General features: G+C 69.9%; 4 protein-coding genes across 6 annotated transcripts; 2 read left to right on the forward strand and 2 right to left on the reverse strand.

The window, feature by feature from the left end:
- The first annotated feature begins 374 nt into the window (after nt 1–374).
- On the forward strand, nt 375–4,308 carry ABHD8 (abhydrolase domain containing 8). Its single transcript, XM_064637089.1, has 4 exons — nt 375–1,102; nt 1,793–1,963; nt 2,064–2,280; nt 2,414–4,308. The coding sequence occupies exons 1-4, from the start codon at nt 375–377 to the stop codon at nt 2,561–2,563; spliced, it is 1,266 nt and encodes a 421-aa protein (XP_064493159.1). The 3' UTR covers nt 2,564–4,308.
- Nucleotides 2,070–8,095, reverse strand: ANKLE1 (ankyrin repeat and LEM domain containing 1). Its single transcript, XM_064637085.1, has 5 exons — nt 6,180–8,095; nt 5,810–5,972; nt 5,538–5,697; nt 5,042–5,171; nt 2,070–4,719 (listed from the first exon to the last, which is right to left on the reverse strand). The coding sequence occupies exons 1-5, from the start codon at nt 7,585–7,587 to the stop codon at nt 4,550–4,552; spliced, it is 2,031 nt and encodes a 676-aa protein (XP_064493155.1). The 5' UTR covers nt 7,588–8,095; the 3' UTR covers nt 2,070–4,549.
- Nucleotides 8,096–9,405: 1,310 nt separating this feature from the next.
- Nucleotides 9,406–13,272, reverse strand: BABAM1 (BRISC and BRCA1 A complex member 1). Its single transcript, XM_064636939.1, has 9 exons — nt 13,220–13,272; nt 12,362–12,669; nt 11,939–11,997; nt 11,741–11,861; nt 11,586–11,664; nt 11,174–11,198; nt 10,790–10,919; nt 10,328–10,414; nt 9,406–9,702 (listed from the first exon to the last, which is right to left on the reverse strand). The coding sequence occupies exons 2-9, from the start codon at nt 12,635–12,637 to the stop codon at nt 9,502–9,504; spliced, it is 978 nt and encodes a 325-aa protein (XP_064493009.1). The 5' UTR covers nt 12,638–12,669; nt 13,220–13,272; the 3' UTR covers nt 9,406–9,501.
- A 1,532-nt stretch (nt 13,273–14,804) lies between these two features.
- USHBP1 (USH1 protein network component harmonin binding protein 1) lies at nt 14,805–19,038 on the forward strand. 3 transcript variants are annotated; one of them, XM_064637432.1, is made up of 13 exons: nt 14,805–15,046; nt 15,134–15,225; nt 15,308–15,435; nt 15,508–15,720; nt 15,791–15,886; nt 15,971–16,167; nt 16,259–16,399; nt 16,488–16,567; nt 17,066–17,201; nt 17,287–17,527; nt 17,616–17,974; nt 18,119–18,241; nt 18,804–19,038. In XM_064637432.1, the coding sequence occupies exons 1-13, from the start codon at nt 14,934–14,936 to the stop codon at nt 18,973–18,975; spliced, it is 2,091 nt and encodes a 696-aa protein (XP_064493502.1). In that variant the 5' UTR covers nt 14,805–14,933; the 3' UTR covers nt 18,976–19,038. The 3 variants fall into 3 exon arrangements, with proteins under 3 accessions (XP_064493502.1, XP_064493500.1, XP_064493499.1); XM_064637430.1 differs by having other exon boundaries at nt 15,971–16,009; nt 16,040–16,167; nt 18,119–18,913; XM_064637429.1 differs by having other exon boundaries at nt 18,119–18,913.
- Nucleotides 19,039–24,069: the final 5,031 nt, after the last annotated feature.

The raw sequence follows: 24,069 nt of genomic DNA on the forward strand, positions 1-24,069 counted from the left end.
GCCTCAAACAGGCTTTTCTCTCCGTGTTTCTCCCCTGGGTCAGAGCAGATCCCTCCTCGGGGGGCTGCGATTGCGTGACGGGGGCTGCTGGGTGACAGGGCCATGGCCCGGACAGAGCGGGACAGGGAATGCTGGATCCCTGTGGGATCTGACCCCTCAGCCCACGCGCAGGAGGCTGAGCAGGGCTGTGATTTTGGGGAGCATCACCATCACCCCAAAGGCGTCCCCATCCTGTGCCACCACGGCTCTTCCCGGGGCCGGCAGCGAAGGAGAGGGGACAGGGCTGTCCCTGCTCCCCTGAGCCCCAGCCAGGACCCCTCTGGGCGCCGGAGCCGCCGCCTGACCCCCCTTTTCCCCTCTCTGCAGGGAGCATAATGCTGAACAGCATCACCGATGGGCTCCTCTGCTGCCTCATGGGCAAAACCACCAACGCCGTGGGGCCGCTGGACAGCGTTGAGTCCAGCGACGGCTACAGTTTCGTGGAGGTGAAGCCGGGGCGGATCCTGCGGGTCAGGCACAGCGTTCCCGCCCGGCCGGCCCCGGAGGAGCCCGAGGAGGCGCAGCCGGAGCAGGGGGTGGTTCACTGCAAGCGCCGGATCACCCTGTACCGCAACGGGCAGCTGGTGATCGAGAACCTGGGCGACGCCGTGCGCTCCGAGATCCTGCCCTGCCCCGGCGGCGCGGCCGAGCCCGGCGGCACCGTGGAGCTGGAGCTGTCCGAGGCGGCCGGCCAGGCCCCGGCGGGGACGCCGGGATGCGGCGCCCGGGACGCGGCGCCCGGGAAGCGCCGCAAGCGCAAGCCCAAGAAGGTGGTGAACATCGACTGCAGGAAGCGGATCACGAGCTGCAAGGGCACGCACGGCGACGTGGTGCTGTTCTTCATCCACGGCGTGGGCGGCTCCCTGGACATCTGGAAGGAGCAGCTGGACTTCTTTACCAAGCTGGGCTACGAGGTGGTGGCCCCGGACCTGGCGGGGCACGGCTGCAGCTCGGCCCCCCAGATCGCCGCCGCCTACACCTTCTACGCCCTGGCCGAGGACATGAGGGCCGTGTTCAAGCGCTACGCCAAGAAGAGGAACATCCTGATAGGACATTCCTATGGGTAAGGGGCCTGGAGAAGGGATGGATCCACCCCCCCCCGGTCCCCTCTGACAGATCCCGCGCCTCGGGGGCGTGGGGGTTCCTGTTCTGGGCTTATCCCTCGGTTCTGATCTCCTACATCCTCCTGGGGGGTGTCCCTGGGCCCAGCTAATCCCAGAGCCTGGCCTCCGGTGGGGAAGCTGGCAGAGCACGGCCTATAAATAGGGTAAGCCCAAGAAAGTCAATTAGACAGACACTAAGCAGTGCCTGGGAGGAGAGGGAGCTGGAGCCGCCTTGGAGACGGGCAGGATTAGACCAGGACAAGGCTGGGTCAGGCTGGCGGGCACCCAAGTGGGTTCCAGCACCCTGCTCTGCTCTGAGCAGGAGTGAGAGCCCCAGCTCAGCCCCTCTGCTGGGGGGTTTGTGTCCCCCGCCCCAGAAAGGGGGAGAACAAAGGGGTGTAGCCACGGATCCCTGGGATCACAGAATCCTGGAATGGTTTTGGTGGGAAGGGACCTTAAAGCCCACCCAGTCCCACCCCCCTGCCACGGGCAGGGACACCTTCCACCGGCCCAGGTCGCTCCAAGCCCCGTCCAGCCTGGCCTTGGACACTGCCAAGGCTGGGGAAGCCACAGCTTCTCTGGGCAACCTGTGCCAGGCCCTCCCCACCGCGGGGTCAGGGCGTGGTCCCCATGTCTGTCTGTCCCCGCAGGGTGTCCTTCTGCACCTTCCTGGCCCACGAGTACCCAGACCTGGTCCATAAGGTGATCATGATCAACGGCGGGGGCCCCACGGCGCTGGAGCCCAGCCTGTGCTCCATCTTCAACATGCCCACGTGCGTCCTGCACTGCCTGTCCCCCTGCCTGGCCTGGAGCTTCCTCAAGTGAGTGGCCACGCTGCTGAGGGGCAGGGCTGGGGCAGGGACGCCTCGTGCTTCCCCCCGTGCCCCCGAGGCCGGGCTGACCCCCGGCTCCCTCCCGCAGGGCCGGCTTTGCCCGCCAAGGTGCCAAAGAGAAGCAGCTGCTGAAGGAGGGCAACGCCTTCAACGTCTCGTCCTTCGTGCTGCGGGCCATGATGAGCGGGCAGTACTGGCCCGAGGGGGACGAGGTGTACCACGCCGAGCTGGCCGTGCCCGTGCTCCTGGTCCACGGCATGCACGACAAGTTCGTCCCGGTGGAGGAGGACCAGAGGATGGCCGAGGTACGGGGCGGGGGGAGAGGCTGTGCTCCGCCTCAGAGGTCTTTTCATGTCGATGCTGTGAGTGGGGCCGGGGGCGGATCGCCCAGGGGACTCCTCCCAGCACTGACCCTGTGCCACCACCCCCCTCCCGCAGATCCTGCTGATCGCCTTCCTGAAGGTGATCGACGAGGGCAGCCACATGGTGATGATGGAGTGCCCCGAGACGGTGAACACGCTGCTCCACGAGTTCGTCCTGTGGGAGCCCGAGACGCCAGCTGGGGACGGGCACGGGGAGAAGAAATAAGGCAGCGGGACACGGAGAGCGGGCTGCTCCCATGGGAGAGATGTTTCGGAGCGCAGAGGGGTTTGTGAGAGCGGAGGGGCTCCGGGGGCTGCCCTCGTCGGGAGCGCAGCCCGTTTGGTTTCCCGGCCGGGCCGGAGGTTGGAGGGGGAGCAGGGAGGCTCCCCCAGGGCAGGGAGTGCAGGGCCGGCAGCGGGAACACGGCAGACCTGGTCCCCAACCCCGCGGGGACGGCGCCGGAGCGTCTTCATCCTGTTCCTTTGTAGTGTTATTTTCCTCACGCAGCGACACCTCCGGGGACTGGCCCCACCCGCGGCACAACGGGGAGGACTCGCAGGGGCTCCAGGAGGGCCGGAGGACCTGAGCTGGGGTTGCTTTAAAGGGGAAGCCAAAGGCTCTTCGGCCTCAGCAGCGGGATTTGCCTCTCGAGCCACCCGGGAGGATGGGACAGCCACGTCCCGGCTTCGAGGGGCTCCTCGTGGACGGCAGCAGCTCCTGCACGGAGGATGAGGAGGTGTCCTGCCTCCGTGGGCACGGCCAGGACCGCGGTGGGACTGGCCTGGCTGTGGCAGGGCCGAGCCTGAGCTCTCCCACGTCCCCCCCCGCGGTCCCCCCTCCATCGCTTCAGGTCCCGCAGCGCTTCCGCAGAGCCCCCGCTCCCCCTCCCGCTGCCGCGGCCCCCCCGGAGCCACCCCCACCCCCAGCCCGAGCCTCCCCAGCTCCTCCTCGGCTCCGGGACCCACCACAAACTCCCCCTGGGATCCCCCCTGTCCCCCGAGCGCTGGGGGAGCAGCAATACCCCGTCCCGTGGCCGCTGTGTCCGTCCCTCCCGACGGCTCCCAGATGGATCCGCAGGGTCTTGGAGCAACACGGGAGCGAGGAAGGAAACCAGGACCACCTGATCCCAACAGACACCATCACTGACACTGTTCTGTCCATAACCCATCACCTCCCACCCCTGTGCTTCCCATCCCGCTGCCGGGAGCTGGGCAGGGCGGAGGAGATACCCGGGAAGTGCCATCTCAGCTTCCCAGGGCTCCTGGAAAACCGGGAGGATGCTGTTCCCGAGGGCAGGCCCAGCCTCGCCCGCCCCACTCCTGCTTTGTTTGCCCCTCACTCCCCCCATCTAAACCAAAGAAACGACGAGTCCCACGGAAACCTCGACCTCAGCCCCCATCCCACCCGGCCCCCGTGCCCTGAACGGGGCTGGCACCGCACCGAGGCACCCCCGGGGGGCTCCGGGGGGTCCTCCTGGGCAGGGCTGCTCCCACCAGAGCTGGGATCACCCTGCAAAGCACCTTCCCCGGGGCTGAGCCCACCCTTGTCCCCAAAATGAGGGATGTGGAAGAGGAAGGCTCCACCAGACCCCCAGTGAGGTGTCCCCTGCACCCCCTCTGCCAGTGCCTGCCCTTCCCACTGCTGTCTCATAATGAGAATTTTAAGCCCCCTGGGTTCAGATCATCTCCCTCTGCCCCCTCCCACCCCATCCTGCCCAGGGAGAGACCCCCCAGCACACCCCGGGGCTGCAGAGGGTGCCCAGAAACGCCACCAAACGTCCCCCCAGACACGGCTCTGCCCCCGCCGTGCCCCCCCTCCCCGGCCAGCCGGGGGTCGCAGCTCTGCCAGCTCTGCCCCCCACGGGCTCTGTCCCCACATCGCTTGTGCTAAAGCCGAGGCAAACGCACACGGAACCCGCCGCCGCCGCCGCGTTAGTGCCATTCCACCCAGTAAAGCCGTGCTACAGCCCAGCCGTGTCCGACTGCCTGCTGGGGACGGGGCGGGGGGTCCTTCTCCTTGTCCCCGTGCACGGCGGAGCAGGGATGCGAAGCCAGGAATCTCCCACACCTGGGAATTCTTCAGGCAAACCCAGCCCCGCAGCGATTTATTGATCACCCGGCCGGGGAAATAGAAAAACAGAAACAAATCTTCGCAGCGGTCACGACATAAAAGCTGCCCCCCTCCTCCCTCCCCCCCCCCCCCCGAGCACTGTCACCTCCCCGGGATGTCCCCGGGCCGGAGCTGCCGCTCGCCCTCGGCCAGGAAGATGCTCATGGCCCGGGACAACATGTGCACCCCCAGGCGCCGGCGCCGCTCGGGCGCCCAGCCCGCGGCCACCCCGTAACAGTGCCCCTTGCGCTGGTTGGTGAGGGTCTGCAGGCCTGTGGGGAGGGGGACAGCACCCACGGGGGCAGGGTCAGCACCCACGGACCCGGCCCCCTGCTCCCCACCAGCACCCACAGCCCTGTGAGGACAGAGGTAGCCCCACATCCCCCCACCATCACCCACCCCCAGGCAGCTTTTCCCACTGGAAATGGGGGGTCAGGGGCTGTGCCAGACCCTGCCCTGGGAACTGGGAATCCCAAAGTCCCCAGGGTGGGCTGCACCTCCCTCCATGACCCCCCTGCAGCCCCCGGCTCCTGCAGGGATGGCAGAGGGACTGTGCTGGGGGTCGGGGCAGCCCCAGGATCCCCCCCCGCTCACCCAGTGCCTCCACCATGCAGCCCTCCCTGGTGTAGGCCTCTGCCGGGACCCTGTTCTGGAAGCAGAGCACGGAGACGACGCCGTGCCCGCTCTCCCAGATCTCCAGGATGCGCCGCACCTTGGGGCAGCCCTGGGGACATCGGGGACCGTCAGCGGGGCCACCAGTGCCCAGCACAGCCCTCATGCCCATACCCATGGTCCCCAGCCCCCCGTGCCCATCGCCGTGGCCCCAAGGCCCCCCTTTATGCCCATCACCACGGCCATGCCTCAAGCCCCCAGTGCAGCCCCCCCACATCCCTCACCATGGTCCCCAGTCCCTTGTGCCCATCCCCACGGCCTCAAGCCCCCCATGGAAGCCCCCCATGCCCATCCCCACAGCACTCAGCCCCCCCAGTGCAGCCCTCACACCCCTCCCCACAGCCTTGTGCCCCCCGTGCCCATCCCCACAGCCCCCAGCCCCCCATGCCCACCTCCCCCGGCCCCCAGCCCTCCCCACCCGCCGTGTCCCCGCCCGGTGCTGGCCCAGGGCCTCGGCCAGGTGGCAGTAGGGCCTGGCCCGGGTGCCCTTGCCCACGTAGAACACGGCGCTGACGAAGGTCTGGAAGCGCTGGGCGGGGCTCAGGTGGGGGCAGCGCAGGGGCAGGTCCCTGGTGGTCCTGGGGGTGCAAACCCCTCCTCAGAGCCTCGATGCCTCGCAGGGCAACACAGCCAGTCCTCCCTCGGGCCCTGCTGGCACAGGGCACGGCGGGCACGGCGCCGTGGCCCTACCTGGGGTCGAGGAGGAGGTAGTTGAAGCTGGACTTGAGCAGCCCTTCCCGCCAGCGCCGGCCGCGGTCGGGACGCTCGAACTGCCGCGCCAGCGCCAGCTCGTCCTGGGCACAGTCGGGGATGTGGCCGGTCCTCAGTGCAGCCACCAGCTCCGGGCTGTGCCCTGTGGGGGCCGTGCCAGCATTGGGGACCACCGTGAGCCTCGTGGCCGTGACCACGGGCTCAGTGCAGCCCCCCGTGCCCATCACCGTGGTCTCAGTGCAGCCCCCCGTGCACGGCCCCCAGCCCCCTATACCCACCCCCACGGGGAGCTGCCAGGCCGGATGGGAACCCCGGGGTGGGTCCCCCGGGATGGGATGCCCAGACTCACCCCCCGGCTCCCCGCCGTGCCCCGTGCCCAGCTCCCGCAGCCGCCGCCGGTAGAGCCCCCGGGTGAGGTCGGTGACGGGTCCCGGGTCCTCCCCCAGCTCCCGCAGCCGCCGCCGCAGACTTTGGTCTGAGAGGGGCCCCGGGGACACCGGGGACACTCGGCCATCCCGGCCCGGGGCGTCCTCGGGGCTGGGGGTGGCCCCTGTGCCGGGACTGTGACACTCGGGGGGTGACAGTCCCTGCCCCTCGTCCTCTCGACGCCCCCCGGAGCAGTGGGGGCCACAGCCGGGGGGTGACAGTGGCACGGATGGGGTGCCCAGATCCCCCCCGGCACTGCTGGATGCTTGTGGGGCCAGAAGGCGCCTGGAGCTCCCGTGGGGCCACTGGAACTGGGGCGTCCCCGAGGGCGAGTGGCGCTGCCACCCAGAGCCACCCTCCAGCACCCCGGGGTGGGGGGAGCCCCGAGGGCCTGATGGGGGATTCGGGGGGGGCCCAGGGCACAGCAGGACCGTGGGGCTGGAGCCGGGGGAGCTGCTGACCCCCCCCGGGGGTGAACTGGGGGCTCCGGGCAGGATCTGGGTGTCTTCCAAAGAGTCTGTCCCCTCTCCGTCCTCCCCGGACACATCCTCGTCCCGCGGGGTGACACAGTGTCCCGGGGGGGTGGCAGGGTCCCTGGGGACCCCCCGGGGGGATCTGATCCTGGGGGGTCTCCGGGGCATCGGCAGCGTCCCGTTGAAGAGGGAGGAGGAAGAGGAGGAGGAGGAGGAGTTGAGCCGCTCTGCCACCGCCCGTAGGCGGCTCCTGGTCCTGGGGGTGATGTGGCGGTGCCCGGGGGGCTCCTGGCCCCGGGGGGTGACATCCCCAGCGGTGACACCGGCCGGGCTGCGAGGGGACCGCGGGGTGCAGGGCGGGGACCCCCGGAGGCTGCAGCCCTGGAGCCGGGCAAGCAGCTCCCCCACATCACCCGCGCCTGGGCCCCCCCCAGAGCGAGGGGCTGCCCCGGAGCCCCCCCAGAAACCCCCACCCTGAGCCCGCTCCGCGCGGGGGGGGCTGGCAGGGGGCAGCTCCCGGGGGGCAGCTCCCGTTGGGGAGGGGGCTGCACCCCCTCCCAGCCCCCCGGCTGCCCGGGGTGGGGGGGAACAGCAGGGCTGAGCCCCCCAGCCCCCCCCGGCCTCGCTGGGCTCCAGGGTCCCCAGGGCAGTGACAAAGCACTCGGTGGCACTGCTGCTGTCCCCAAGGCTGTCAGAGTCCCCAGGGCTGTCAGGGTCCCCAGGGCCGCCGGGGTCCCACCCCCCAGCCCCCACCTTGGGCACCACCCCCCCCATTTTGGAGCCAGCACCCCCCACCCCTCCCCAGGGGACACTGGGGCGGTGCTGAGGGATGTCACTGTCACCAGGGCTCGGGGACATCCCGGAGCAGCTGCTCAGGCCACGGCAGGGCAGGGGGGCTCTGTGTCCCCCCAAGGTCCTGCTGCAGCACTGAGGGTCCCTCAGGGACCCACCGGGGCCAGACTGGGGGCAGGGGACACGGATGTCCCCAACACTGGGCTGGGGGGGAGCCCAGGGGGGAGGTCCCGTCCTTCCCCCCCCCGGCCAGCTCGGGGGTCCCTCCTGGAGCTCGTCCCTGTCCCAGAGCAGTGTGCTGGAGGCCAGGGGCTGGGGGGGGACAGCAGAGCCCCTGGGGTCCCCCTGGAGCCATGGGGGGAGGGCCGGGGGCTCTGGGGCACGGCCCTGCCACAGCGGGGGGACACAGCGGCCCCCCAGCTCCTGCTCCTCCAGGAGGGACCTGCGGGTGCTGCTGAGGGGTCTGGCCTCGGAATTGTCCTCAGGGAACCCAGGGGAGACGCTGCCATCGGAGTCATCCTCGGTCAGGAAGGACAGGGCCCTCCTGTACCCCCCCGGGGCTGGGGACAGGGACGGGAATCAGTGCCCAGCCCAAACTGGGGGGCTGGGTGGGACCCCCAAGCCCAGCCAAGGGGGCACCCAGGGGACCTCACCCTCCACGAGGGGCCAGCCCTGCTCCAGCACCACATCCACGGCCTGTTTTCCATCCTGCGGGGAGGGGACATCGCTGTCGCTGCCGCCAGGGCCACCACGGGGTGACACAGCTCCCAGGGCTGTCCCTGTCCCCGCTCACCTGGTCCCGCAGGTGCCCCCGTTCCCGCAGGAGGAGCCCGAGGCACCGGCGGCACCCCCGGGCCGCGGCCTCGTGGAGCGGCGTCAGCTCCCGGGAACGCCTGGGGTGTGGGATCGGGAGCGGGGTCACCCCCAGCCCGGGCCGCAGGTCAAGGAAGGTCACGGCCCCCCCTGGGGTCACACAAGTGCCACCACCCCGCAGCGGGGCTCCTGCACCATCGGGGGGGACCCTGCGTGGCGCCGGCACGTCCCCGGTGTTGGGGTCCCCCCTGTCCCGGTATCCCCCCTGTCCCGGTGTCCCCCCTGTCCCGGTGTCCCCTCCCGGCCCCAGTGTGTGCACCTTGGTCCCGGTGCTCCCACTCCAGTCCCGGTGTCCCCCCGTGCCACCCCCGATCCCAGTATCGGTCCCAGTATCCCCCCGTGTCCCCCCCGTCCCGGTATTCCCTCTGGATCCCAGTGTCCCCCCGGTATCCCGGTATTCCCCGGTGTCCCCCCGGTGTCCCCCCGGACCCCCCCGGTGTCCCCCCCTTACGTTCCGCTCATCCCGCCCCGCGCACGTTCAAACCCCCCGCGCCGCCGCTCATTGGCTGGCGAGGAACCAATGGGAGCCGGCCGAGGGCGGCCACACCCACCTCCTACCAGTGACGTATAACCGGGGAGGCGGAGCCAAAGCGCTCCGTGCCCCCGCCCCCTGAACCTCAGCGCCCCCCAGCGGCCGGCGCCGGTATCTCCCAGCACCAGTGCTCCCAGTGCTCCCAGTGCCTGCACCAGTGCTCCCAGTGCCTGCACCAGTGCCTCTCAGTGCTCCCAGTGCCTGCACCAGTGCTCCCAGTGCCTGCACCATTGCTTCCAGTACCTCCCAGTGACTGCATCAGTGCTCCAGTGCCTGCACCAGTGCTCCCAGTGCCCTGAACGAGCACCGCCCAGTGCCTCCCAGAACTCCTCACCAACTCTACCCAGCACCTCCCAAAACCCCTCCTCAGCAGCACCCACACAGGGCCGGGAGGGTGACACAGGGCCGGGAAGGGTGACCCCACACCCCCAACCCCCACCCCGAGCCCAGACCCCGCAGCAGCACCACGACACCACCAGTCAGGCCAACACCTCTCTTTCCCCGTCCCAACAAAACCCCGCAGGACCCCCGCCACGACACCCCCTCCCCAGCCACCCCCACCCCCCCCGGGGGGCTCAGACGGTGGCCTCGACCTCGGGGGGCTCGTCCTCCTCGAGCAGCCCGTAGGCCGCGTGGCTCTGGAAGGGGCGCTGCAGGGGGTGTGCCAGCAGCTTGGCCATGCAGTTGTGCAGCTCCACCGCCGGCCCCGTCAGCGGCACCTCGTACTTGTAGTTGGTGCCCTTGGTGTCCAGGCTGCTGAAGAAGCCGTACATCTCCTGGGGAGGGCACGGCAGGGGCTGGAAGGGCGGGCAGGGGGTGGCCCTGCCACGGGGAGACCTCGGCGGTTTCCCCTCCAACAAGGGTCAGGGAACCCCGCTGGGATTCCCCCGGGAATGGGCTTGTTCTGCACTGTCCTGAGTTTTATCCTACTTTTTACAGGGTAGTCTCCCTCTGAAGCACCACCAGGCCTGGGGGTGGCCTGAAAGAGCCCCCTCAAACCCCTTCCCAGGCCCAGGGACTGGCCCCAAAGAGCCCCCTCAAACCCCTCCCCAGGCCCAGGGACCGGCCCCAAAGAGCCCCCTCAAACCCCTCCCCAGGCCCAGGGACTGGCCCCAAAGAGCCCCCTCAAACCCCTCCCCAGGCCATGGGCTGGCCTCAAAGAGCTCCCTCAGGAATTCAGGGTCGTTCTTCCCTCCCTGCCTCCTCCTTTTTCAGCATTACCAGCCCCAAGAAAAGGGTGGGGGGTAGGCTGGGCCCTCCCCCCCGGTGTGACCCAGTTCTGGCTGGCACCTTTCTGACATGGAGAATTCCTTACTCAGGGTGAGGGAGCAATCCCTCCCAAGAGCACAGAGCTCCTGCTGAGCCCAGGGTCTCCCAGGAAATCCCCCCTGCCTGCTGTACCTTCCAGCTCGTCTCCTCCTCCTTCTCCTCCAGGCCGTTGTGGATGTAAACCACGTCGAAGAAGAAGTAGGGGCACTGCAGCATCTTCTGCAAGGGAACCAGGGAGCTTTTCCAGGGACAACCCTGGAGCTGCCGAGGTCCCCAGAGGGGACACGGGGGGCACTCAGAGAATCAACGAGGTTGGAAAAGACAAGTGCTCCAGTGCCTTCCCCAACCTCGTTGCCCTTCTTTGGACACTCTCCAGCCCCTCAATGTCCTTCCTGAACTGAGGGGCCAGAACTGGGCACAGCACTCGAGGTGTGGCCTCGCCAGTGCCCAGTCCAGGGGCAGAATCCCTGCCCTGCTCCTGCTGCCACACTGTTCCTGATCCAGGCCAGGATGCCACTGGCTTTCCTGGCCCATGTTCAGCTTCCTGTCCCTCCCCAGTCCCCCCCTGTCCCCAGGTGGTGCCGCAGGACTCACCTTCATGTGCTCGGACATGGAGAACTGGGGCTGGCACCCGGGGCGCCCGAACACCAGGATGGTCCGGACCACGTAGGGCGGGGGGATGGTCTGCACGTTCTCTGTCACCGGCAGCTCGATCTTCTGCTGGCTGTGCCAGGGGAGGGGGAGGTGGGTCAGGGACCCCCACGGCACCCCCAGCTCAGGGACTGTCCCAGGGGAGCAGTGCCCACCCCCAGGAGCCCTTCGGGTTAAAGGCTCGGGGTGTAAAGCAGGAAACCTGCAGCCAGGTGGGAACTCTGAGCCCCCCACCCAGCACCCCCAGACTGCCCCAGCACCCACTGACCCCCCCACACACACCCCTGAGCCCCTCCCACACCCCTGAGCCCCCCCAGACGTACTCACATCAGGTTGAAGAGTCCTTCCAGATCTGCACCCCAGTTAAGGACCAAGCTTGGCACAGGGACCCCCCCTGCCCACCCCCGGGCACATCCCAGGCCCCAGGGACATCCCAACCCCAGGCTGGCACCAGGACACCCAGGCAGCCCCCTCAGAGGGAGGTGATGTCACTGGGCACTGGAAATGGGGAGAAAACATCAATAAATGTGGGTCTGGTGGGTGGGGAGGGTCTGGTGTTACCCCTCTGCCTTGGGGGGCCTCAACAGCTCCATTTGACCCCCTCCAGCCTCCAGATGCTCAGGATGCCAGGGAGGAGCCTCGAGGGTCCCTGCAGATGCTCAAAGGACCCTGTTTGCACCCGAGGGACCCCACTGGCACCCGAGGGACCCCCGTGCCAGCCCCACAGGCGGGTGGATACTGAAGGACTTGCAGACGACGGTCTCCAGGTCGTAGAGGCAGCTGCAAACCTCGCGGGGGTCCGAGGTGAACCCCGAGAGCTGAGAGGAGCAGGGTGAGGGGTGCACAGAGCTGTGCCTGTCCCCAGCCCTGTCCCTGTCCCTGTCCCCCTCTCACCCACGTGGCGTCGTTGTTCACCACCACCAGCGCGAACTCGTGGCACTTGTCGATCTTGTGCTTGGTCCTCACGAACATCTCGATCATCTTCTGGGAGATGTTCAGTGCGTTGGTCTTGGACCTGCCACGGGGGGAGAGGGGCTCAGCGGGGCCCAGCAGCCCCCCCCCGGCGCCCCCCGAGCAGCCCCCACCACTCACCCGTTGAAGGACTCCAGTTTGGGCACTGCCATCTCCTCGGCCAGGTCCAGGCAGATGATCTGCAGGAGAGGGAGACACAACTGAGCCCCCCCAGCCCCTCACCCCGGGGTCAGGGCTGACCCCTGCTCAGCGCTCCTGCATCCCCCTGTATCCCCACACCCACCTGATGCATCCCTTCAGCATCTGCCCTGGTAATTCCTCAGTGGAATGCTGGGGGGATCCCCAGCATCCTCCCTCTTAATTCCCCAGTATCCCCCCAGCATCTTCACAGTATCCCCACAACATCCTCAGTATCCCCTAAAATCCTCTGATAACTCCCCACTATCCCCCCAACACCCTCCCTGACAACTCCCCAGCATCCCCCCAGCATCTCACCCGATAATCCCCCAGTATTCCCCCAGTGCCCCCCCGGCAGCCACTCACCACCTTCTCGGGGCAGTTCACGCGGGGGGTCTTCACCTGCACCTCGGTGGGCGCGGCGGGGCCGGGCCAGGCGGTGCCGTCGGGGCCGGCGGTGCCCTGCGGGCTGTGGTCGGCGCTGGCGGCCTCGCCCTCGCCCTCGCTGCGGTTGCCCACGCTGGCCTGGGCGCTCAGCGCCCGGTCCTCGGCGCCCTCGGGGTTCGAGCGGGTCCGGGGCCGCGGCTCGGGCGCCTTCTCCTCATCCTCCTCGGCCGCGCTGCCCGGCTCCGACGTGTCCATCCCCGCGGGGATCCGACGGCGATCACGGGGGGCTGGAGGGGGGTCACGGTGCGGCTGGGACCCCGCAACGCCCCGGCCCCCGGTCCTGGGCACCCCCTGCCCGCTCTGGGCACCCCCCGCCCACGGACCCCCTGCCCCACGCAGTCCTCTCTCCGTGTACCCTCTGCCCACGCATCCCCAGCCCCCCAAACGCCCCCCACTCTGTGCCCCCCCTGCCCACGCACCCCCCAACCCCGCGGACCCCCTGCCCCGGCACTCCACACGCCCCCTGCCCCACGCACGCCCCATCCCGTGCCCCTCTGCCCACCCACCCCCTGCCCCGCACACCCCCCGCCCCGTGTAACCCCTTCCCCGCGCACCCCCCGCTCCGCGCGCCCCCTGCCCCACGCCCCCCTTATCCACGGACCCCCCGCCCCACGCCCCCCTTATCCACGCACCCCCCGCCCCACGCACCCCCCCTTCCGTGTGCTCCCTTCCCACGCCCCCCCCCGCTCTGAGAACCCCCTGCCCACGCCCCCCCTTGCCCATGTACCCCCCCTATCGTGGCCCCTCGCCCCCCCGGTGCCCCCCCTGCCCCCGCACCGTCGCTCCCGCGCCCCCCGCGCCCCCTCCCCGCGCTCACGCGCTCCGGCCCCGCCCCGTCCCGGCGGAAGCGGCGCCGCGCGGGGGCTGCCGGGATTTGTAGTTCCGAGGGGTCCGGAGGGCACCGGGGGGCCCAGGGACGGGACCCCCGCGACCCCCCGCGACCCCCCGCACCGCCCCGACCCCCTGAACCTCAAATACCCACGTGCACCCCCCCGCACCCCAGAGAGCCGTGTGCGCCCCGCTCCACGAATGACCATGAGCACCCACCTACACCCCAAAATCCATCTGCACCCCCCTCGACTGCCCCCTGCACCCCAAATATCCACGTGCACTCCTCTGCACCCCAGATATCCTGTGCATCTCCATCAACTGCCTCCCGGGCCCCGAATATCCATGTGCACCCCACTGCACCCCTCTGCACCACTCCCTGCACCCCAAATGTCCCTGTGCACGCCTATGCACTCCAAATATCCATTTATACCGCCACGAGCCACCCCCTGCACCCCAAAGCCTCATGCACACCCTCCTGCACCCCCACACCCTCCCTCTGCACCCCAAATCCCCATCCTCCCCCCCTGCACCCCAAACACCCCCACAGCCCCTCTTTGCACCCCAAAACTACCCTCCACCCCTCCCACTGCCCACAACACCTCTGGCCTGGCTCCCTCTTGGCCCTACACCCCCAGCCCCCCCCCCAGTGCCTCCCAGCACCCCAAATTCTCCTGCACACCCCCAAAGTTTCAGGGTGCCCCCCCCAAATTCCAGGGATGCTCCAGGGTGTGAATCTGGGAGCATCCTCCTGCCTGGGAGCACACGGGGGACCGGGAGGGGCTGGTGGGGGGCAGAGTGGGGAGGGGGCAGTGTTGGGGGGCAGAGCACCCTGAACCAGCTCTGCCCTCACCCCCGCACGGGGCAGCGCGGGGGTTAAGTGGAGGAGGCTGCAGGGAAGAGGAAATCTCGGCAGGAACAAGGACAGGGGAAGGCCAAGGGCAGCGGCCGGAGGCGCAGTCGGAACGTGCCGGAAGGTGTCGGAGCCTTGGCCGTGGGATCGGGACGTGCTGGAACCCTGGGACGTACTGGGAGCACCGGTGTGGAACTGGGACGTGACGGAGCCACAGGGTGGGACTGGGACGTACCAGGACCCTGGGAGTGGAATCAGGATTTGCTGAGACCCTCGGAGGGGAACCGGAACGTACTGGGACCCCCGGTGTGGAACTGGGACGTACTGGGACCCCCGGTGTGGAACTGGGACGTACTGGGACCCCCGGTGTGGAACTGGGACATACTGGGACCCCCGGTGTGGAACTGGGACGCACTGGGAGCACCGGCGGACGCGGGGCAGGAAGTGCCCGGGATGGAGAAGGCAAGTGGGGTGTGGGGTGTGCTGGGCACTTCCCGGGGCTGATCCCACACGGCCGGGGGGCTCCTCGTGCCGCCCTCGGGCACCCCCCGGCCACAGGCCCAGTGCCGGGCTCTGGGGTGGAACTCCAGGCCTGGAGACCAATGGGCTGGTGGCCAAAACTCATCCCCATCCCAGGAAACCCCAGTGGGTGCCACCCCCTCCGGCCCCGGCGCTGGCCGGGGGACGGACACACCCCCCTGGTCCCTGCAGCCCCCCCGGCTCCCACCCGGCAAGGAGGAGGAGGAGGAGGATGAAGAAGGGGATGAGGATGATGAGGAAGAGGAGGCTGAGGACGGCGATGAGGAGGACATGGCGGGTGATGCCGAGGACATCCTGCGCTACGAGGAGCGCATCGCCGGGCTCCTGGCCACCGTGGCCCGGCTGCACCGACGGGCAGAGCGGCTCCAGTGCCGCCCCGGCAGGTACCGGCACCGGCATTGGCACCGGGGGGCACCGGGGGCTGCCACCACATGGCCCCCCCTTCATCTCTGCCCTTCATCGCCCCGCAGGGAGGGCGAGGAGGGCTGGGAGGGCACCGCCAGCCCCCCCGCTGCCAGCCCCACGCCGCGGCACCTCGACGGCACTGGCACCGGGCAGGAAGGTGAGTGCTCAGTGCCGTGTGCGCTGTGCCACCTCACCCCACGCCGTGCCACCCCTGACCCCTCTGTGCCCCCCGCCCCCAGCCCACAGCCCCGACCTCTTCGCCGACCTCCAGCACGCCGTGAGCTCCCTGGAACGCGCCGTCTTCTCCCGGCACCGGCGGCCGCCGGCACAGCCCCTGCCCGGCGAGGAGTGGGCGCGAGCGGCCAAGGTGGGGCTCGCCGGCACCCCCGGCCCCGATGTCAAGGGGGTGGGCACCCACTGACCGGCTCTGCACCCCCAGAGCCTGGAGGAGCTGAGCCGGGCTCCGGGCTGGGCTGGGCGGGTGACCCGGCGGTGCCCGGCGGTGGCTGAGGAGGTGCCGGCGGAGGTGGCGGCGGCGCTGGCGAGGAACGCGGCGCTCCGGGCGGCCGTGGGGCGCCGGGACGAGGAGCTGGGACAGGCCACGGCCGCGCTGCAGGCGCTGCGGGGGGAGCGGGACCGCCTGCAGGGCAAGGTGGGTGCGGGGGGCACCGCGCGGGGGGCACCGGGTGCGACCCCAGGGCTCAGCCCAGTGCCCGGCACAGGTGAGGGACCTGCGGGATGCTCTGTCCAGCCTGGAGGAGCTGGGGGGCTCTGGAAGTGACGCCCCCGGGGTCAGCAGCCCCCTGAGGCTGCACCAGGTGAGTGGGGGGGGGCCAGGACATGGCGGGGGGCGGTGGTTGGGATCCTGCCCCGGTGCTGGGCTCTGCCTGTTCCCTCCACAGGATCTGCCCCAGTGCGGGGACAGTGCTCAGCCCCACGGGGTGCAGCCCCAAGGGATCCAGTCCCATGAGGTGCAGCCCCTCAGGATCCAGCCCCACGGGATGCAGCCCCTCAGTATCCAGCCCCACAGCCCCCTGTCCCCCCAGCCCTCGGCGGGTGCCAGCCGGGAGCAGGAGGAGCGGCTGCAGCAGCTGCAGGGGTGAGACCCCCCATCCCCGGGGCTGCCGGGCCCTCCCCGGTGGGGCAGCCGAGGTCTGGCACGGCCTGACCACGGTGCTGGCCGTGCCCAGGTGCCTGGGGCGGCTGCAGGAGGTGAACCGGGAGCTGGCGGCCGCGCTGCAGGAGTGCAAGAGCGAGGCAGAAAGGCTGAGCATGGAGCTGGGACAGCACGAGTCCCGCAGCACCGCCCTGCGCCTGGCCCTGCGCTGCAGGTGGGATGGGAGGGCACGGGAGGGGAGGGGATGGCACCAGCATGGGTGGCAGGATGGGGACAGCCACACTGAGCCCCTCGTCCCGCAGCGAGCGCTGTGGGGGCGCTTATGCCGCCCTCCTGGACCTGCTGCAGGCAAAGGTGGGACGGGAGGACGGTGCCCGTGGGGGTGAGTGACAGCTCGGGGGGCTCCGGGAGGTTGGAGGTGCTGGGGGGTGCTGGGAAGTTGTCAGGGAGGATGATGGGGGGATACTGGGTGTGCCGGGGAAGACACTGAGGGGATACTGGGAGTGCCAGAGGGGATGCTGGGAGGATGTGAAGGGGATACTGGGGAGTTATCGGGAGGGATGCTGGGAGGATACTGGTGCTGCTGGGGAGGATACTGGGGAGTTACCAGGACGATGCTGGTGGTCCTGGGGAGGATACTGGGGAGTTACCAGGACGATGCTGGTGGTCCTGGGGAGGATTCTGAGGGGACACTGGCGAGTGACCAGCGAGGAGGCTGAAGGGATGCACGAGGCGTGTGTGGGGATTTGGGACCATGCAGGAGGGCTGGGTGGGAACACTGCTCCAAGGAGGGGCACTGGAGGGGTGCGGGGAGGATGCTGGGGAGGGAGGATGCCCTGCAGAGGGGCACCTGCCCGCACGCTGCCTGTCCCGTGCCCAGGAGCCGCGGGCGAGCCGAGCCCAGGGCACGCACAGGGGTCCAGCCCCACGGCCACGGAGGGGCCGCAGCTCCCGGGCCCAGCGGAGCCGGACGGGCGGGAGGAGAGCGGGGCCAGCAGCTCCCCCGGGGCACAGAGGTACCCGGAGGAGGGCGGGGGGCACGGTGTTCGGCCGTCCCCGGGGTACCCCCGTGCCCACCCCAGGCACATCCCTGTCCCACAGCACTGCGGCGCCCCGGGGGATGGAGGAGGGGGCCCTGCGGGAGCACATCCGCCGGCTGCGCGCCGAGCAGGCGGCCGTCGAGGGGTCCCTGCTGGACGCCCCGGCCCCCCCCGGGGTGACCCGGCACGGCCAGGACGCCCGGGCCCGGGCCGAGAGGGCACTGCGGGACGCCAGGGCGCTGCTGCCGGGCTGGAGGCGGCCCGAGAAGGCAGAGCTGCTGCAGGACCTGGCCATGCTCAAGGTGAGGGATTTGGGGGTGAGGGGCCCGACGCCCGGACCCCTCCACGTGGGAGTGGAGCCAGAGGGTGGTGACGCCGCTGCCGTGCCAGGAGGCCATGGCTGAGCTGAGGACGCGGCTGCAGCTGGCAGAGAGGGAGAAGCGGGGCCTGGAGGTGCTGCTGGCCGGGCAGGGCCCGCGGGAGGCTGCCCTGCGCCTCGTGCTCCAGCACCTGCAGTGGGAGCGGGAGGGGGGCACCCGCCGCCCCCCCAGCAGCTCCAGCAGCTCCAGCAGCAGCGAGGGGGTAAGGATGGCTCGGAGCCCCCTTCCTGGGGCTGGGGGTCTCCCCAGGGATGGGACCCACACCCGATCTCTGCGGGATGCCCAGATTGGCCGGGGCGGAGCGGCGGCTCCGCGGAACCCTCCGGATCCGGAGAGGATGAGGGAAGAGCTGCTCCGCACCTCGGCCAGGTGAGAGACCTCGGTGGTGTGAGCGGTGCCGGGATGGCCACTGTGAGGGGCTGGGCATGGGGCCACACTGGGAACTGTGCCGGGATGGGCACTGCGTGGGCACCAGGCTCGGTGCAGGACCGGCTGCCACACGTGTGTCCCCAGGACGGAGGAGCTGCGTGCCCGGGCACAGGAGCTGGTGCTGTCCCTGGAGCAGGGCAGTGCTGCCAGCCGAGCGCAGCAGGCACAGAGTGTCACCGTCACCACGGATCTGTTCCAGGCGCACAGGTGGGCAGGGGGCACCCATGTCTCTGCTGGGTGGGCGTGGGGTGCAGCACCTCCTGGGTGCCCTGTGTCCCTTGGGTGCCCCAGATTCCCTGAGTCCCCTTGGTCCTCTGGATCCCCTGGGTGTCTTCTGTCCCCTCAGTCCCTTGTGTCCCCTACGGCCCCTGGATCCCCTTGGTCTCCCGGGTGCCCTGTGTTCCCTCCATCCCTTCGTCCTCTGGGTGCCCTGTGTCCCCTGGATACCCTGGGTGTCCTGGATCCCCCGTGTCCCTTGGGTCCCCTGAATCCCCTGGATCTTCTCAATCCCCCGGATACCCTGTGTCCCCTGGATCCCCTGAGTGCCCTGGGTCCCCTGGTTCCCCTCGGTCCCCATGATCCCTCTTTGTCCTAAATCCCCTGGGTCCCCATGTCCCCCATATCCCCCATGCCCCCCCGTGTCCTTCACGTGCCTGGTGTCCCCTCTGTCCCCCATATCTCCTGTGTCCCCTGCGTGCCCGGTGTCCCCTCTGTCCCCCGTGCCCCCCATATGCCGGGTGCCCGGGTGGGTGCTGAGCGTGCCCCTCAGCGCCCTGGCCCTGGCGTACCGCGGTGCCCGGCGCAAGCAGGCGGCCCAGGCGCGGCGCCTGGAGGCGCAGGCAGGAGCCCTGCGCAGGCAGCATTCCCGGCGGGAGCAGGCACTGGCCCGCAGGCTGCACTCCCTGGAGCAGGGCCCGGCCGGCAGCGAGACCTGCATCTAGAGACCCCCTCCTGGAGCCCCCTCCCCGCTGTACCCCCGCCCTAATAAAGGGTGGACGCTCGTGGTTTGGCGTTGGGGGGGTTTTGAGGTGGGACGGGGCTCAGCTGGGGGACCCCCGGCTCGGCTCGCCCCAGGGGGGCCGGGAACAAAGGGCGTCCCCCCCGCGCCCCCCCCCGCTGTCTCCCGGCGCAGATGAAGCCATTTGGTTGTCCCTGGCGCGGGATCAAAGGTGACGGCAGTGGCCGTGGCGCGGGGCCCATCCATATTCAGGAGGAAGAGGAGCGCTGACCCCGCGCCGGGGGCAGCCCGGCCCTGCACGGGGGGCTCGGGAACGGGCTGGGCCGGGGGGCTGCCGAGGGGACTGGGGGGGGGTTCAGCCCACCATCCTGAGCCCCCCCATCCCCGCACGAGGGAGCACATGGATGGTGGGAGCACATGGAGGGTGGGAGCACATGGAGGGTGGGAGCAGGGCTGAGCATGGGGCTTGGGGGGGGATGAGTGGGGACAGGGCAGGGCTTGGATGCACTGAAGGGTGGAGGGAAACTGAGGCACGGAGCTGGAATGGGCTCCAGTGAGGCCTGGATCGCCCTGGAGAGATCCTGCAGTGGAGTTCAAGGCTCCGTGGATCAACATCTGGAACTGTGGTGATGGAGAGCGCTGGGAGAGGGATGCAGGGATTCGGGGATGCAGGGACACAGCGGTGCAATTATGCAGGGAGGTAGAGCTGTGGGGATGCAGGGATGCAGGGGGTGTAGGGATTCAGGGATGCAGAGGATGTAGGGATTCAGGGAGGCAGGGATTCGGGGTTGCAGAGCTGTGGGGATGCAGGGATTCAGGGATGCAGGGATATGGGGATGCAGGGATGTGAGGATGCAATGAGGGAGGGATTTAGGGATTCAGGGCTGCAGGGACTCAGGGAGCAGGGATGCAGCTCATCCCCCCGAGCTGCCTGTGCCCTCCACCCCCGCCACATCTCCAGTCTCTGAAATGGGGTCACCTCCGTGTCCCCAGAGGCGGCAGGGCTGGATCAAAGGACACCTTCCCCAGGGAGCTGCCCCGGCACAAAATGGGAGCAGCAGAGCCCTGATTGGTGCCCAGCACAGGGGGTGGGTGCCCAGACCCGGATACCGGAGCCAGGGGCTGCCTGTGCCCCCCGCTCCCAGTCCCTCCCTGTGCCCCCCACTCCCAGTCCCTGCCTGTGCCCCCCTGCTCCCAGTCCCTGCCTGTGCCCCCCACTCCCAGTCCCTGCCTGTGCCCCCCCGCTCCCAGTCCCTGCCTGTGCCCCCTGCTCCCAGTCCCTGCCTGTGCCCCCTGCTCCCAGTCCCTCCCTGTGCCCCCCACTCCCAGTCCCTCCCTGTGCCCCCCACTCCCAGTCCCTCCCTGTGCCCCCCGCTCCCAGTCCCTGCCTGTGCCCCCCGCTCCCAGTCCCTGCCTGTGCCCCCCGCTCCCAGTCCCTGCCTGCCCTGGGCACGGCCCCGGGGGGGACTGTGGCTGGTGGGGGGGTCCCGTGGGCCGGGGCCGGTGGTGTGGAGGGGCTGACCCGCAGGTTGAAGGTCAGGGCTCCGCGCTCAGACCCCTTTTCAGATTCAAATGGGCTCCCGGGGGCTTTGTGCGGGGTCAGGCTCCACCGAGAGCCGCATGAAAGGCCGGGGCAGCCGGGGCGGCCTCGACCCTGGGTGCCGGCAGGAGGGGGAGGGCAGGTGGGACCTGCCACCGCCCCCACCCCGCCCAGAGGGTCCCCCCTGCCACGTCCTGCTGACCCTGGGGCCAGGCCGGGGCTCCACATCCCCACTCATGTTCTGTCCCACTCCCTGCCTCAGTTTCCCCTCTGTGGAGCAGGAGGGGGGTCGGGTCACCCCCAGCCTCTCCACAGGGCTGGGGGCAAATCCATGGCATTGGGGGGGTGCAACCACCTCTCCATGGGGTGACATGGGGGGCATGGGGGGGTGAGAGCCCCTGTGTGCAGTGATCCCCACCCAAGGTCTGCACCCTCATGGGGGTGGGAGCAGAGCGGGGCCTGAACAAGGGCTGAAAATCAGGGAATTGACCCCAAATCCCCATGTGGGGCTATGCTGGGGCTCGGGGGGGGGGGACAGACAGAGGGACAGGGTGGTATCTATCCAAGCCCCCGGGAAGCACCGCCGCTGGCAGCCCCCACATGGGCCTGGGAGAGGGAATGGCCACCCCACAGCCCAGAGCGGGGACAACTGGCATGAGGGGGTTTGGGGCCGAGCTGGTGCTGGTGTTGGCACCCGGCTCCGCAGTGCTGCTGGTTCCCACCTCTCCATCAGGGATGGCACCAGAATCTCTGGTGCTGCTGGTTCCCACCTCTCCAGCAGGGATGGCACCAGGCTCTCCGGTGCTGCTGGTTCCCACCTCTCCACCAGGGATGGCACCAGAATCTCTGGTGCTGCTGGTTCCCACCTCTCCAGCAGGGATGGCACCCGGCTCTCTGGTCCTGCTGGTTCCCACCCCTCCCTCGGTGCTGGCACCCGGCTCTCCGGTGCCACCAGCACCCGGCTCTCCGTCGGCACAGCCACAAACCCAGCCCTGCCCCGCACATTTTGGCAAGAACTCCTCTGCCATCCCCCTGCCCACGGGCCGTGGGGAGCAGGGGGGGGTCACCGCTGCCCCCCGTGCCCACCGCCGGAGCCGGGTCCAACCGCCGCGACTCCGGAAACCTCGGCGAGGCCTCCGCCGGTGCCGGACCCTTCCCGGGGGCGCCGGGGCGGCACGAAACGCGCCGGCGGCTCCCGGGGGCCCTTTTGTGCGGCGGAGGCAGCGGAGCAGCGCGAGGAAGGAGGAATTCCTCCGGAGATCAAACGCCTTCGCCAACTGGACACCGACGTCAAAACAAACCGGCTCCCAGCGCGGGGCCGGGAGCCGCGCGGGGGACAAGATCCAATTTCCTCCTTTGTTCCTGGATTATTATTTTTTGCAGGGGGCGAGGAGGGGGCGGGGGAGCGGCAGGGAAAGGGCCATAAATCACGGCCTGACAGAAGAGAAAGGAGAAGCGGGGCTGGCTGCAGGTGGGGGTGACCCCCCTGCCCGCCCTTGGACCCCCCCCCAGCCCGGCCCCGTTCCCAGCTGGCTCTGCCGGGTGTTATTCCATGGCCACGGCAGCCCTGGGGCATCGGGGCCTTTCAGGGCACCATATCAGTGGGTACCCGGTGAGCAGAGACCCCTAAAGCCAGGAGAAACAGGGGGGGTTGTTTTGTTTATGGCCATGTCACACACACCCCCCCGCTGCACCCCAGCTCCAGGCTCAGGGCCTTGCTTTGCCCTTCCCTTAACCTCAGCCCTGGCACGTGGGTTGGGAATGCCAAGGACACTGGCAGGAAGGTCCTGGCAGCGCCGGTTCCAGGCGGTGTGGGCATTCCCAGCCACGCCACACGGCACCAGCATCCTCACCGTGAGGTGGAGCGCCCCGTGGGGACACCGGGGGGTCAGGGCTGCGAGGGGGCACCCGGTCCACCCCACCCCGTCCCCGCGCCCTGCCCGCCGCACTTTGCCCCTGGAAGTCAAGGCGAGCGGGTGCCGGGATTCACCGGGGCCGCCGTGGCATGGCCGGGAGGGGAGTTTGGCCCCGGGTGAAAGGCGGCGGCAGGGCGGTGGCGGGGGCTGCTCCGGGGTCAGGCACCTTTCCACAGGGTTTATCCCCTGGTTAATGATTTCCAGGGCGGCAGCAGGCGGGCGAGGAGCACCCAGCACCCACCGGCCGCCCCTGGCCGGCTCCTACGGGTCCGACTGGATTAACCACATTGCAGACGGGCTTTATGGGGCCGGGGAGTCGGGCCCCGGCCACGTCCGGCCCCTTTGCTCCCTCCCAGGGCTGCTGGCTCCCGAGGGACCCCCGGGATCACCCCACGGCCCCACATGAGCCGCGGCCTCGGTAATTAAAGATCCCACTGGGGCTGTCGGCGAGAGGAGGGGATTGACGATGCCGATGGCTTGGCCACGGGCCAGGAGTAGTGGGGAATTGCTTCCCAGCCAGGAGTGGTGGGGAATTGCTTCCCAGCCAGGAGTGGTGGGGAATTGCTTCCCAGCCAGGAGTGGTGGGGAATTGCTTCCCAGCCAGGAGTGGTGGGGAATTGCTTCCCAGCTTCCCAGCATCACGGCGGCCCCCGACGGCATCACACTGTGCCACGACGCCGCAGCCCAGGTGGCCCTGCATGCCAGGCTCTCGGTGCCACGCTGGAATCCCAGTACCATGATGGGCTCCCAGTAGGATGTGGAGCTCCCAGTGCCATGCTGGGCTCCTGGTCCAACGTGGGGCTCCCAGAGCGCTGCCAGACTCCCAGTTCTGTGCTGGGATCCCGGTGCCACACCGGGCTCCTGTGACAGTGCCAGGCTCCCAGTACAACACCAGGCTCCCAGTTTGATGCTGGGATCCTGGTGCCATGCTGGGCTCCTGTTCCAATGCCAGCCTCCCACCACAATTCCGGGCTCTCGGTGCAGCAGGAGGTGCCGAGCTCTCCCGGTGCCAGCCGAGGGCTCTGGTCCCCAAAATGCAGCGGGGGACCGGGAGGGGCCACATCCCGCCACCTCCGGTGGCCAAACCTCCCGCTCCATCACCACGGCCCCGCACCGGGGCCGTGCCCGGCTCTGCCACCGCCGGTACCGCCGGTACCACGGGCCCGGGGCGCCGGTTACCGCCCCGCCCGGGGCTGCGGGGCCCCGCGGGGCGCGGGGGGCGGCGGGGGCGGCCCGGTGCGGCGGCGGGGCCGGGACCGGGGCAGGACCCGGGAGCGGAAGGGGAGGAGGACGGGGAGGAGCATCCAGGGCGGCCACCGCGGCAGCGGCTGAACTTTGCTCTTTCACGGGAGGCGGGGAGAGCCCCGGGGCTCGGCGGAGCCGGTCCCGCCGCACCCGCACCCGCACCGGGACCGGGCTGCGTGCGGCGGCGGGGCCCGGGGGGGCGAGGGCGGGCCGGGGCAGCGCCGCCCCCTCCCTCCTCCTCCTCTCCTCGCCTCCTCCTCTCCTCCTCCTCCTTCCAGCCGGTGCCGCGGAGCGGAGGAGCCACCGGGGGCGGGAGCGGCCCCCGCATGCGGCCGGTCCCCGCGGGGGGATGCGCCGCGCCCCGCGCCCGCCGCCG

This window comes from Pseudopipra pipra, chromosome 27 (assembly GCF_036250125.1).
Source record: "Pseudopipra pipra isolate bDixPip1 chromosome 27, bDixPip1.hap1, whole genome shotgun sequence".
Classification (NCBI taxonomy): Eukaryota; Metazoa; Chordata; class Aves; order Passeriformes; family Pipridae; genus Pseudopipra; species Pseudopipra pipra.

Coding starts and splice junctions, on each gene's coding strand:
- USHBP1 (XM_064637429.1), top strand. CDS start 14,934: ATGGCGGGTGATGCCGAGGACATCCTGCGCTACGAGGAGCGCATCGCC. Junction 15,047..15,133: donor CTCCAGTGCCGCCCCGGCAG/GTACCGGCACCG, acceptor ATCGCCCCGCAG/GGAGGGCGAGGAGGGCTGGG. Junction 17,202..17,286: donor AGCTCCCCCGGGGCACAGAG/GTACCCGGAGGA, acceptor CCTGTCCCACAG/CACTGCGGCGCCCCGGGGGA.
- BABAM1 (XM_064636939.1), bottom strand. CDS start 12,637: ATGGACACGTCGGAGCCGGGCAGCGCGGCCGAGGAGGATGAGGAGAAG. Junction 11,862..11,938: donor AAACTGGAGTCCTTCAACGG/GTGAGTGGTGGG, acceptor CCCCCGTGGCAG/GTCCAAGACCAACGCACTGA. Junction 10,920..11,173: donor GAAGGACTCTTCAACCTGAT/GTGAGTACGTCT, acceptor CCCCTGGCACAG/CCAGCAGAAGATCGAGCTGC.
- ABHD8 (XM_064637089.1), top strand. CDS start 375: ATGCTGAACAGCATCACCGATGGGCTCCTCTGCTGCCTCATGGGCAAA. Junction 1,103..1,792: donor CTGATAGGACATTCCTATGG/GTAAGGGGCCTG, acceptor CTGTCCCCGCAG/GGTGTCCTTCTGCACCTTCC. Junction 2,281..2,413: donor AGGACCAGAGGATGGCCGAG/GTACGGGGCGGG, acceptor CCCCTCCCGCAG/ATCCTGCTGATCGCCTTCCT.
- ANKLE1 (XM_064637085.1), bottom strand. CDS start 7,587: ATGTCCCCGAGCCCTGGTGACAGTGACATCCCTCAGCACCGCCCCAGT. Junction 5,973..6,179: donor GCACGGCGGGGAGCCGGGGG/GTGAGTCTGGGC, acceptor CGGCCCCCACAG/GGCACAGCCCGGAGCTGGTG. Junction 5,698..5,809: donor TACCTCCTCCTCGACCCCAG/GTAGGGCCACGG, acceptor TTGCACCCCCAG/GACCACCAGGGACCTGCCCC.